General features: G+C 42.4%; 1 protein-coding gene across 6 annotated transcripts in view; it reads right to left on the bottom strand.

Annotated features, from left to right (window-relative positions):
* Positions 1-303: 303 nt before the first annotated feature.
* LOC140725765 (neprilysin-like) overlaps positions 304-13861 on the bottom strand; it is a 306429-nt gene continuing 292871 nt past the window's right edge. For all 6 annotated transcript variants that reach the window (XM_073041648.1, XM_073041645.1, XM_073041644.1 and 3 more), the window contains exons 22-23: positions 7459-7535; positions 304-1893 (exon numbers count right to left, since the gene is read on the bottom strand). In XM_073041648.1, coding sequence (XP_072897749.1) covers positions 1794-1893; positions 7459-7535 — 177 coding nt within the window. In that variant the 3' untranslated portion in view covers positions 304-1793. The remainder of the gene's footprint in view (positions 1894-7458; positions 7536-13861) is intronic.

Raw genomic sequence — 13861 nt, 5'->3', positions numbered from 1 at the left:
TTTTATGTTACTTTGTGTTAGAGAATCTTTTCCCACCAATCTTTAGAGCAGCAGTCCCCAAACTGCGGTCCACAAACCCCTTGCCTAATGATATTGGTCCATGTCATAAGAGGTTGGGAACCTCTGCTGTAGTGGGAGGTTTACAAACGTCCATTGTTTTTCTGATAGCTGACACTGTTGGAAATCTGGTCATGGACTGCTCATGACTTTTCAACCATTTAAGATGACTTCATATTGGAAAGCGAACTGCGCCTTATGCACTCTGCTGACATTGTATCTACTGCCTAATATTATTGGCAACCATTGCAGTGAAATATCAAGATTTTATTTTATCACAAAAATATAGCGAAGAATGAAACAATACCAGATTTCTTAACATTTGACATTTCCAGGCAAATTTAATAAACACATTTCAAAGTTAAATTTAATAAAATAATTTTATAAATGCTTTTCAAAGTTAGGTAACCTGCTGGAGAAATTCAGGAGGTCAGAGGACATTTCAACCGAGACCCTTCATCAGGACTCAACATATCTAACACCTAATCTTCATTAGGCATTAGAGATGATGCCAGGGGGATGCACAGCAAAGTTCTGATGAAAAGTCTCAGCCCAAAATGTGGCTTTTTGTTCCTCTCCATAGATGCTGCCTGACCTGGTGAGTTCTGCCAGGATTTTGATTGTATTAGTCAGGATTTTCAGCAACAGCAGAAATCTCTTATGTTTTCAAAGCTAGATTGTGGTTTCACATGTTTTAATTTTGGATTATATTTATTCCTAGATCAATGCCATTGAAATAGACTATCTCCTTGTTATTGCATTGACAGTAGAGGGAGCTTGCTGCGTACATATTGACTGTCTGATTTCTCTCATTTACAATAATTGTTGGACTTTGCTAATTGGCTGTAAGGCACTTTCAGATCTTTCGAGGTCACTTTGGCATTATTTAAGTGCAAGGTCTTTCTTTCCAGATCATTTAGCTAAATCACACAAGACTCTCTTCATATCTGATGGCTCCTGGAAAGAAGCAATGCATTGAATAACAAGATGCTAGTTAGCTTGTCAAGCCAAATCCATCAATGAGACTCAAGGCAAATTTGTATTAAAAGAGGAGAGAACCATGGATAAAAGAGCCATGAAGTTGCATTCTTTGAACTTCAATCCCTGATCAGAAATTCCAGTAAGACTTGGGCTTTTAACATTTGCGAGATGGTGCTGATTCCTTGGGATAAAAAGAACATCTGTGCCACCATCTCTAAAGATCATTCAATGCATATAATTCAGAATTTAACACAGTATTAATTAATTTCTCACACTAGCTCCTAGTCTTATTGTAGACATTTTTTTCAAACTGCATTCATCTCCAATCATTTACTTACATCCATTGTCTGAAAAACATTTATAATCTTGGACAGTATCAAGCACCAGGTATTAAAATACAAATGGTTCATCTTCTTCAAAGCTCATTTGAAGTCTGTGTTCTTGCTCATGAACCGAAACATTTCTTCATTTAGGATGATATACAATGTTAAGATAGCCCATACTTGTGACACAGTTGCTATACTTATCATTGTAGCTCTCTCTCTCTTCCATTCTACAGTTTATTTTTGTTGGATTATCTGAGCAGTTGTGGCTTGTGGGATTTGATTGACATGAGGTTGCAGCAGAAAAGGGATCTGATCAATTCAAATTACTGAGTACAAAGTAATTCAATTTGCAGTTCAATATCTCACTCTCTTAGAGACTCCTGGCAAAAGACATTCCAAACAAATTGAAGGTACAGTAGAATGGTTTGATTACCAAACACGGCATTTCTGCTTGGGATTCATATATTCATTCTTCCTGCAGTGAAAGACGTTACTGAACTCTTCAAAATTCTGGAGAGTTCCTAAAACTCTGCAGAAAAGAAAAATAAAGCACAAAGAAAAATGTCAAAATTTAATGATAAAAATGACAGATAAATCATGCAGGTGTGGACCAGCTCCCAGTAGAATTTGTGGATGCAGGGTCAATTGCAACATTAAAGAGAAGTTTAGATAAGTACATAAATGGGAGGTGTATGGAGGGCGATGGTCTGGGTGCGGGTCAATGGACTAGGCAGGATGATGGTTTAGCACAGACTAGATGGGCCAAAGGGGCTGTTTCTGTGCTTTAGTACTCTATGAAAGCATAGTTACAAATCGACCTGAAACTTTGACTCAGAGTTTATTGACTTATGTATTGAGTTAAGTCAACCAACCAACACAGTCCGAGGATGTGCTGGGGGCAGCTTGCAAGAGTCACCATGCTTCTAACACAAGCATAACATGCCCAAAACTAACTAACTCTAACCCACATGCCTTTAGACGGTGAGAGGAAACCGCAGCGACCAGAGGAAAGCCAACCGGTGACGGGAATAATCTACAAATTCCTTATAGAGAGCGGTGGGAATTAAACCTGGTCACTGTATTAGTGTTATGCTAACTGCTAAGTTACCATGCAAATAGCCTTTCTCATTATCTGAAATAAAACATATACTGGAAACCTGAAACAAAAATTGAAAATGCTGGAAAAACTTCACAGGTCAGCCAGTATTATTTCTGGCTGTAGATCGGGAACGCTGATTGTTTTCTTTCTTCAGGTGCAGCCTGACCAAAAGAGTTTTTCCAGAATTTTTAGATTTTATTACATGTCATCACAGTGAATTCTTTTAATAGTTTAGCTCCTGTTGTGATATACAGTCAGTAGCCACTTTATTAGGTACATTCATGGTCTTCTGCTACTGTAGTCCATCCATTTCAAGTTTGGAGGTGTTCTGCATTCAAAAATGCTCCTATGCACACCACTGTTGTTACATATGTTTATTTGAATTACTGTCACCTTCCTGTCTGCTTTAACCAGTTTGGCCTTTCTCCTCTGACCTCTCTCATTAACAAGGTGTTTTCGACCACAAACCTGCTGCTGACTTGGTAGTTTTTAATTTTAGCACTACTCTCTGTAAACTCCAGAGACTGTTGTGCATGAAAATCCCAGGAGATGGCCCCCTTCTGAGATACTCAAACCACCCTGTCTGGCACCAATCATTCCACAGTCAAAGTCACTTAGATTACATTTCTTTCCCATTCAACAACTAACGCTTTGACCAGGTCTGCAAGCTTTTATGCATTGAGTTGCTGTCCTGGATTCTCTGGTTAGATATTTACACTAATGAGTAGGTTTACAATAAAATGGCCACTGAGTGTAAAAAGACAATTTCTGCACAGAAATCCTCACAAAGAGCAAACTCATGATCTGTTTGAGTGCTGTGGATGAAGGGACAGTCACATCATGGAACACTTTGAATAATTTCCCTGGTGAAAATAGTGCAATTTGAATTTCTCAAATCTACTTGGGAAATCAGGAAATAGAGGACAGAGGTTTAGGGTAAGAGAGGAGAGATTTAGTAGCAACCTGATGGAGCAACATTTTTACCATAGGGTGAGTGGACTCTGTATGGAATTCAGCTGGTGCATTAACAAAATTTAAAAGGCAATTCCACAGACAGCTTTTGAAAGGACATGGGCCAAATGTGAGTAAATAGGAATCCTGATTGGCATGCATGGCTGAAGAATTGGAGCAGGGGGAAGGGATTCTGATTTCTGGATAATTGGGACCTCTTCTGTGGCAGTTGGGACCTGTACAAAAGGCATGGGTTGCACTTGACTCCAAGGGGGATGAATATTCTTACAGGCAGGTTTAAATAGAGCTGCTGCGAGTGGTTTAAACTATATAGGAGGGGGATAGGGATCAGAATGATAAAGCTGAAGATGATGAGCAGGTTTACAAGTAGATGATGGGTGTAACATGAATATATGGAACATGAATGTAAGGAAGAAAAAGCCAATGATTGGGTACAAATGCAAACAGAGCCAAGAGTTAAGTTGTACCACAGATGCGAAGGATGCAGGTCAGAAGGTGCTGTATTTAAATATGCATAGCATTTGGAATAAGGTGGATGAACTCGTGGCACAATTAGAGATTGGTCAGTATGACGTTGTAGGCATCACTGAATCGTGGCTGCAAGAAGGCCATACTTGGGAGCTTAACATTAAAGGATATACTTTGTATAGAAAGGACAGGCAGGAAGGCATAGGTGGCAGTATAGCAAGTTGGTAAGAGATGTAGTTACATCTTTAGAAAGAGGTGACATAAGGTCAGAGAATTTCGAATCTTTGTGGGTGGAGTTAAGAAATTGCAAGAGTAAAAGGCAACTTTATGGGAATCATATATAGGCCTCCAAATAGTAGTCAAGATGTTGGATTGAGATTGCAAAGGGAAGTGGAAAAGGCATGTAATAAGGGTAATGTCACAATTGTAATGGGGGACTTTAATATGCAAGCGGATTGGGAAAATTAGGTTGGTGTCAGAACGCAAGAGAGGGAATTTGTTGTAAGCCTATGAGATGGCTTTTTTAGAGCAGCTTGTGCTTGAGCCTACTGGGGATAGGGCTATCTTAGATTGGGTGTTGTGTAATAATCCAGATCTTATTAGAGAGCTTTATGTAATGGAACCCTTAGGAGGCAGTGATTGAATTCATTTTGCAATTTGAGAGGGAAAAGCATAACTCACATGTATTGTGTTGCAATGGAACAAAGGGAATTACAGAGGTATGAGAGAAGACCTTGCCCAGGTGGATTGGAGGAGTATACTGGCAGACATGACAGCAGAGCAAAGTTGCTGAAGTTTCTGGGAATAGTTCACAAGGCACAGGATTAGATATGTTCCACAGAGGAAGAAGTTTTCAAATGACAGGGATAGCCAACTGCGGCTGACAAAGACAGGTAAGCAAACATGAAGAAATCTGCAGATGCTGGAAATTCAAGCAACACACACAAAATGCTGGTGGAACTGACAGGGTCCTGACGAAGGGTCTCGGCCTGAAACGTCGACAGTGCTTCTTCCTATAGATGCTGCCTGGCCTGCTGCGTTCCACCAGCATTTTGTGTGTGTTGTTAAAGGAAGTTAAGGATTGAATAAAAGCGAAGGAAAGGACATATAAGGTAGCAAGAGTGAGTGGGATGATTGGGAAGTTTTGAAAATCCAACAAAAGGCAACTAAAAAGCTATAAGAAGGGAAAGGATGAGATAGGAAGGCAAACTAGCCAATAATATAAAGCAGGATACGATAAGTTTTTTTCAGTTATATAAAGAGTAAAAGGGAGGTGAGAGTTGATATTGGACCACAGGAAAATGATGCTGGTGAGGTAGTAATGGGGGGAAAGAAATGGCAGATGAATTTAATGGGTACTTTCATCTGCCTTCACTGTGGAAGACACTAGCAGTGTGCCAGAGATCCATGAGTGTCAGGGAGCACAAGTGAGTACTATTGCAATTACAAAGGATAAAGTGCGAGGCAAACAGAAGGGTCTTAAGGTGGATAAATCACCTGGACCAGATGGACTACATCCCAGAGTCCTGACAGAGGTTTCTGAAGAGATAACAAATGCATTGGTCATATCCTCATAAGACATGCTTTCTAATTGAGGCAACCCCCTGATAAACCTCCTCTGCACTCGCTCTAAAGTTTCTACATCCTTCCTATAATGAGGTGAACGGAAATGAACACAATACTCCAAGTGTGGTCTGAACAGTTTTATAAAGCTGAAACATTACCTCCCTGCTCTTGAACTCAATCTCCCGACTAATGCAGGCCAACACACCATACACTTTTTTAACCACCCTATCAATTTGCATGAGTATATGAGGTATCTATGGATGTGGATCTCAAGATCCCTCTGTTCCTCCACACTGCTAAGAATCCCGCCATTAACGCTATATTCTGCCTTCAAATTTGCTGTTCAATTAGTTTGGCACAACATCATGGGCAGAAAGGCCACTTCCTGTGCTGTACAGTTCTACGTTATATAAAAGATTCGATTAGTAATCATCCCAATTATGGCAGCTCTTGCAGTGCAGCACCTCCTCAGTGTAGTCATGGAGCATCAGCCTTTGGAGTGGGAGGAGAACGCCACAACTATCTGTCTCAGAGATGGGGGAGTAGGCCACTGAGCTGGACATGGAGAGATGTGTCCAGAAGGGACAGAGTCTAGAAAATGGCATAGGCTGGGATGATGTTTCAACCATGGAGTCATAGGGCAATACAGCACAGACACCCAGTCCTTTGGCCCAACCAGTCCATGATGATCACCCAGCTGGTCCCAATTTCCTGCATTTGGCCCATTTCCCTCGAAGCCCCTCCCCTCCATGTACCGATCCAAGTCTTTTTAAATAATACTGTATCTGCCTCAACCACATCCAGTGGCAGTTCATTCCATAAACACCCACCCCTGCATAAAAAAACATTGCCCCTCATGTCCCTTTTAAATTGTTCCTCTCTCTCCATAAACTTATGCCCCTTGTTTTATACTCCTCTATTGTCCTTCTTATATATGCCCTTCATTATCATAAACTCTTTGTTATGTGAATAAATCAATCAATCAGAAAGAAAGAAGGAATTCGCATTTATGTACCTTCCGGCTGCTATGGTGCTTTGAGGAAGGCCCACAGGCAACTGGTGCATAGCAAGATCCCCCAAGGAATAAGGCAGGACTCCTCTACCCTAGCAAAAGATTGTTATCATCTGCCTTACCTATGCCTTTCATTATTTTAAATATTTCTATAAGGTCACCCCTCATTCCCTAATTCTCCAAGGAATAAAGACCCAACCTGTCCAACCTTTCTCTACAACTCAAGCGCTCTAATCTTGCTAACATCCTCGTACATCTTTTCTATGGAAAAGGATACTACTCAGAAGGTCTTTACAGGGATGAAAATTTTCCTTGTAGGATTGTAGACCAAGTATAGAGAAGGTATATAGAATGAAATGGAAGATATCCAGAAATACCTCCGGAAAAATATCAATAAGATCGAAGGAGCACAAAAGAAATTTTATTTACTTTTTATTTATTTTATTTAGAGATACAGCACAGAACAGATCCTTCCAGCCCAATGAGCCACACTGCCCAGCAACCCACATACTTAACCCTAGCCTAATCAGAAGACCATTCACAATGGCCAATTAACCTTCTAATCAGTAAGTCTTTGGAATGTGGGAGGAAACCAGAGCACCCAGAGGAAACCCATGTGTTCACGGGAAGGACATAGAAACTCCTAACAGAGGAGGCCAGAATTGAACTCCAACTCTGATGCCCCAGCAAAGATTTTGCCAGAACTTGAAGGCCTGGATATAGGGTAAGTTTGGTATTTTATTCCCTGGAATATAGGAGAATGTGGGGAGATGTGACAGAAGTATACAAAATTATAAAGGGTTTAGACAGCTACCATCCACCTTATCTATCCCTCCCATAATTTTAAAGATTTCTGTAAAGGATAGAATGGGTTTGTTTATGGAGGCTGGGAAGGGAAGCTTTGGAATGTTTCATAGGTACTTTTCACAAAATGAAGGAAACATCAGTTTTCAGACAAAACAGAATAAAATCCTCACCTGAATTTCCCTGGGCTGTGGTGATTAGTTTTAATGGTGTTTATAGCATATTCAGGTCTGTATATTCCACACCACACCTACAAGTGTGACACAGAACGAGAATCATCACTTCTCACTTTATAACCATGCCCAAAGTTCAAAGTAAATTTATTATCAAAGTGCATATACAACCCCGAGATTCATTGAGTTATTCACAGTATAACAAAGAAATGCAATAGTATTAGTGAAAGACGACACACAAAGACTTACCAACCATCAATGTGGACAAGAAGACAACTACAACAGGAAATAATAATTAATAAATAAATAATACTAAGAACATGAGTTGTGAAGTCCTTGAAAGCGACTCCACAGGTTGTAGAATCAGTTCAGTGTTTCTGTGAGTGAAGTTAACCATGCTGGTTCAGGAGCCTAATGGCTGAAGGGTAGTAACAGTTTCTGAACTTGGTGTGACCTAAAGCTCCTGCACCTCCTTCCTGATGGTAGCTGTGAGAAGAGAGAATGGCCTGGATGCTGGGAAGGGAGTGCACCATCACATTAGCAGCCAGCAGAATTGACCATTTGCCATAGAGTCATAGAAAAGTAAAGAAGAGAAACAGGCCATTCGGCCCATCTAGTCCATGCTGAAACTGTTTAAATTGCCTACTCCCTTCGGCCTGCACTGGAACCATACACGTCTATATCCCTACCATCCATGTACCTACCTAAACATTGATAGGTGTTGAAATTGAACTTACATGCACCACGTGCTGGCAGCTTGTTCCACACTCTCATGGTCCTTTGAGTGAAGAACTTTCCCCTTAGGTTCCCCTTAAAGTTGTCACCTTTCATCCATAATTCATGACCTCTGCTTGTAGTCCCACCCAACCTCAATGGAAAAAACTTGCTTGCATTTACCCTATCTATACCCCTCATAATTTTGTATACATCTATCTAATTTCTTCTATGCTCCAAGGAATGAAGTTCTAACCTATTCAATCTTTCCTTATAACTCAGGCCCACCAGACCCAGTAACATCCTGGTAATTTTTTACTGTACTCTTTCAAACTTATTTACACATTTCATGCAGGTAGGTGACTAAAACTGTACACAATATTGCAAATTAGGCTTCACCAACGTCTTACACAGCTTCAACATAACATCCCATCTTCTGTACTCAGTACTTCAATTTGTTAAAGCCAATGTGCCAAAAGATTTCTTTACCACCTATCTACCTTAGATGACACTTGCAATAAATTATGGACCTGTATTCTTATATCCCTTTGTTCTACCACTCTCTTCAGTTCCCAACCATTCACTGTGTCAGACCTATCCTAATTGGCCCTACCGAATGCAACGCCTTGCACTTGTCTGTATTAAATTCCATCTGTCATTTTTTAGCCCATTTTTCCAGCTGATCCAGATCCCTTGCAAGCCATGATAGCCTTCCTCGTTGTCTATAACACTCCCAATCTTAGTGCTATCCGCAAATATGCTGATCCAGTTAACCACATTATCATCCTGATTGTTGACATAGATGGCAAACAACAAGGGAACCAGCACCGATCCCTGCAGCACTCTTCTAGTCACAGGCCTCCAGTCAGAGATGCAACCATTTGCATCTCTGGCTTTTCCTACAGATTTAATTTACTACCTCATTTTGAATGCAGAGTGACTGAAACTTCTTGCCTAACTACCCATGTGGGTCCTTGTCAAAGGCCTTGCTAAAGTCCATATAGACAACATCCACTATCTTGTCTTCATCCATTTGTCTAGTAACTTTCGCGAAAAACTCTATAAGATTGTTTAGACATGACCTACCATGCACGAAGCCATGCAGACTATCCTTAATCAGTCCATGTCTATTGAAATACTTATATATCCAGTCCCTTAGAGTAACTTCCAATAACTTTCCCACAACTGATGTCAGACTCACCGGCCTATAATTTCATGGTTTCTGTTTAGAGCCTTTCTAAAACAACAGAAGAACACTGGCTATCCTCCAATCCTCTGGTATCTTCCTATCATGAAGGATGATTTAAATATGTCTACTAGGGCCTCAGCAATTTCTGCATGTGCCTCACGTAGTGTCTGAGGGAACACCTTGCTAGGCCCTGAGTATTTTCCACCCTAATTTGACGCAGGACAGCAAACACCTCCTCCTCTGTAATCTATACAGGGTCCATGAAGTTGATACCACTTTGCCTCACTTCTATAGACTCTGTATCGATCTGCTGAGTAAATACAGAAGCAAAAAATCCATTTAAGATCTCCCCTAACTCTTTTAGTTCCACACATGGATTATCATTCTGGTCTTCCAAAACCAGTTTTGTCCCTTGCAATCCTTTTGCTCTTAACATATCTGTAGAATCCCTTGGGATTCTCCTTCACCTTGTCTGCAAGGGTAACCTCTTGCTTTCTCTTAGCTCTCCTGATTTCTTAAGTGTTCTCTTGCATTTCTTATACTCCATAAGACTTTAATTTTTTCCTACTTGTCCATACCTGCTATGGACCTTCTTTTTCCTGTTTACCAGGGCCTCAATAACTCTTGAAAACCAATGTTCCACACACTTGTTATCTCTACCTTTTATTCTGATAGACAAATTCTGTATAAGCTTTGTGCTCTCAAAATTTCACTTTTGAAGGCCTTCCACTGACCAAGTACACCTTTGCCAGAAAACAGCCTGTTCTAATCCACATTTGCCAGATTATTACTGATACCACCAAAATTGGCCTTTCTCCAATTTAGAATCACAACCCACAGACCAGACATACCTCTGCATATTTATTTTGAAACTAATGGCATTGTGGTCACTAGATGCAAAGGTTTCCCCCGCACATACTTCTGTCACCTGCCCTGTCTCATTTCCTAATAGCAGTCAAGTATCACACACTCTCTCATTGGGACTTCTACATACTGAAGAAGGAAACTTCCCTAAACACATTTGACAAACTCTATCCCATCTGGTCCTTTTACAGTATGGGATTTCCAATCAATAATGAGGAAAGTTAAAATTACCTACTATAACAACCACGAGGAAATCTGCAGATGCTGGAAATTCAAAAAACAACACACACAAAATGCTGGTGGAACACAGCAAGCCAGGCAGCATCTATAGGGAGAAGCGCTGTCGAAGTTTCGGACCGAGACCCTTCGTCAGGACTAACCGAAAGGAAAGATAGTAAGAGATTTGAATGTAGTGGGGGGAGGGGGAAATGCGAAATGACAGGAGAAGACCGGATGGGGTGGGATGAAGCTAAGAGCTGGAAAGGTGATTGGCAAAAGTGAGTACCTGGGATCCTCAGAAGGTCCAAATTGAGAAGCTCGAAAACAGATTCCCCAGAAGGTCCAAATTGAGAAGCTCGAAAACGGATCCAAATTGAGTCACCCCCTCTGGTCTTCTCCTATCATTTCGCATTTCCCCCTCCCCCCTCTACTTTCAAATCTCTTACTATCTTTCCTTTCAGTTAGTCCTGACGAAGGGTCTCGGTCCGAAACGTCGACAGCGCTTCTCCCTATAGATGCTGCCTGGCCTGCTGTGTTTCACCAGCATTTTGTGTGTGTTGTTACTATAACAACCTTAAGATTCTTGCAACTCTCTGCAATCTCTTTACAAATGTTTTCCTCTAATTCCAGTGGACTGTTGGGTGGTCTGTAATATAGCCCATTAATGTGGTCATACCTTTCTTATTTCTCATTTCCACCCATATCACCTCTCTAGTCTGTCCTTATAGAGCACTGCAATGACATTTTCTCCGATTAGTAACACCATCCCTCTTACTTTAATCCTTTCTGCTCTGTTGTGTCTATACAATGGAACCCTGAAATATTGAACACAAAGTACACTGCAGATGCTGCAGTCAAATCAACACGTACAAACACGCTGGATGAACTCAGCAGGTCGGGCAGCATCCGTTGAAATGAGCAGTCAACGTTTCGGGCCAAGACCCTTCGTCTGGACTGAAGAAGGAGGGGGCAGGGGCCCCATAAAGAAGGTGGGGGGAGGGTGGAAAACCAATCAGAGGAAAGATCAAGGGGTGGAGGAGGGGAAGCAGGGAGGGGATAGGCAGGAGAGGTGAAGAAGGAATCTAAGGGGAAAGCACTATGGGTAGTAGAAGAAGGCAGAATCATGAGAGAGGTGATAGGCAGCTAGAAGAGGAGACAGAGTGAAAGTGTGATGGGGGAAGGGAGAGGGAGGGATTTACTGAAAGTTGTAGAATTCGATGTTCATACCAAGGGGCTGGAGACTACCCAGATGGTATATGAGTTGTTGCTCCTCCAACCTGAGTTTGGCCTCATCATGGCAGTAGAGGAGGCCATGTATGGGAAAGATGTGCTTAGTGATGGGGTCCTGTTGAAGGTGGCGGAAGTTGCGGAGGATAACATGTTGGATCCAAAGGCTGGTGGGGTGGTAGGTGAGGACAAGGGGAACACGGTCCCTGGTGTGGTGACAGGAGGATGGGGTGAGGGCCGAAGTGCGGGAAATGGAGGAGATGCAGGTAAGGGCATCGTTGATGAGGACATCTTTCCCTCTCTACCCCTCTCTGCTTTTCGCAGGGATCATTCCCTCCGCAACTGCCTGGTCCACACGTCCCTCCCCACAGATCTCCCACCTGGTACTTATCCCTGTAAGTGCAAGTGCTACACCTGACCCTACGCCTCCTCTCTTACCACCATTCAGGGCCCCAACAGTCCTTCCAGGTGAGGCAACACTTCACTTGTGAGTCTGTTGGGGTCATCTATTGCACCCAGTGCTTCTGGTGTGGCCTCCTCTACATCGGTGAGACCCAACGCAGATTGGGGGACCACTTCGTCAAGCACCTCCGCTCCATCCGCAACAACAGACAGGATATCCCGGTTGCCAGCCGCTTCAACTCTGCTTCACATTCCCATTCGGATATTTCCATACATGGCCTTCTCTACTGCCATGATGAGGCTAAACTCAGGTTGGAGGAGCAACACCTCATATACCGTCTGGGTAGCCTCCAGCCCCTTGGCATGAACATTGAATTCTCCAACGTCTGGTAATTCCCTCCCTCTCCCTTCCCCTATCACACTTTCACTCTGCCTCCTCTTCTAGCTGCCTATCACCTCTCTCATGATTCTGCCTTCTTCTACTACCCATAGTGCTTTCCCCTTAGATTCCTTCTTCACCTCTCCTGCCTATCCCCTCCCTGCTTCCCCTCCTCCACCCCTTGATCTTTCCTCTGATTGGTTTTCCACCCTCCCCCCACCTTCTTCATGGGGCCCCTGTCCCCTCCTTCTTCAGTCCTGACGAAGGGTCTCGGCCCGAAACAGTGACTGCTCATTTCAACGGATGCTGCCCGACCTGCTGAGTATATCCAGCTTATTTATATGTCCTGAAATATTGAATTGCCAATACTGCCCCTCCTGCAACCAAGTCACAGCAATGGCTACAACCTCTTAATTCCAGGTGTTGATCCATGCCCTGAGCTCGTCCACCTTTTCTACGACATTTGCATTGAAATATACGCAGCTCAGGACACGAGTTGCACCATACTCAACCTTTTAATTACTGACTTTGTCTGAGGTCTTACCAACAACCTCTCCTCTAACTATTCTGGCATTCTGGTTCCCTTCCCCTGTAACTCTAGTTTAAACCCAAACGTGCAGCATTAGAAAGCCTAACCACTAGGATATTAGTTCTCTTCCAATTCTGGTGGAACTTAGCACCTAATTCCCTAAACTCCCTTTGGAGAACCTCATCACTCTTCCTACCTACGTCATTGGTACCTACATGGACCATGCCCTCTGGCTGTACACTCTCCCTCTTAAGAATGATAAGGACTCAATCTGAGATGTCCTGGATCCTGGCACCCAGGAGGCAACATAAGACCATAAGGCATAGGAGAATTAGGCCACTCAGCCCATCAAGTCTGCTCTGCCATTCCATCATAGCTGGTCTTGGATCCCACTCAACCCCATACACCTTAACTCTGTGCTAAAAGATCACCCCTCAATTTTGAGGCTGTGCCATCTAGTTCCAGATGCCCCCACCATAGGAAACAACCTCTCCACCTCCACCTTATCTTGTCCTTTCAACATTTGTTAGGTTTCAATGAGATCCCCCAACAATCTTCTAAATTCCAGTGAACACAGGCCCAAAGCTGACAAATGCTCCTCGTATGTTAACCACTTCATACCCATAATCTTCCTCGTGAATGTCCTCTGGACTCTCTCCAATGACCATACATCCTTTTTGAGACATGGTGACCAAAACTGTTGACAATACTTCAAGTGTGGCCTAACTAATGCCTTATAAATGATCAGCATTATCTCCTTGCTTTTATATTCTATTTCCCTTGAAATAAATGCCAACATTGCATTTGCCTTCTTTACCACAGACTCAACCTGTAAATTAACCTTTTGGGAGTCTTGCACAAGGACTCCTAAGTCCCTCTG

This window comes from Hemitrygon akajei, chromosome 3, assembly GCF_048418815.1.
Source record: "Hemitrygon akajei chromosome 3, sHemAka1.3, whole genome shotgun sequence".
Taxonomy (NCBI): Eukaryota; Metazoa; Chordata; class Chondrichthyes; order Myliobatiformes; family Dasyatidae; genus Hemitrygon; species Hemitrygon akajei.
This window is presented reverse-complemented; position numbering and strand designations above follow the sequence as displayed.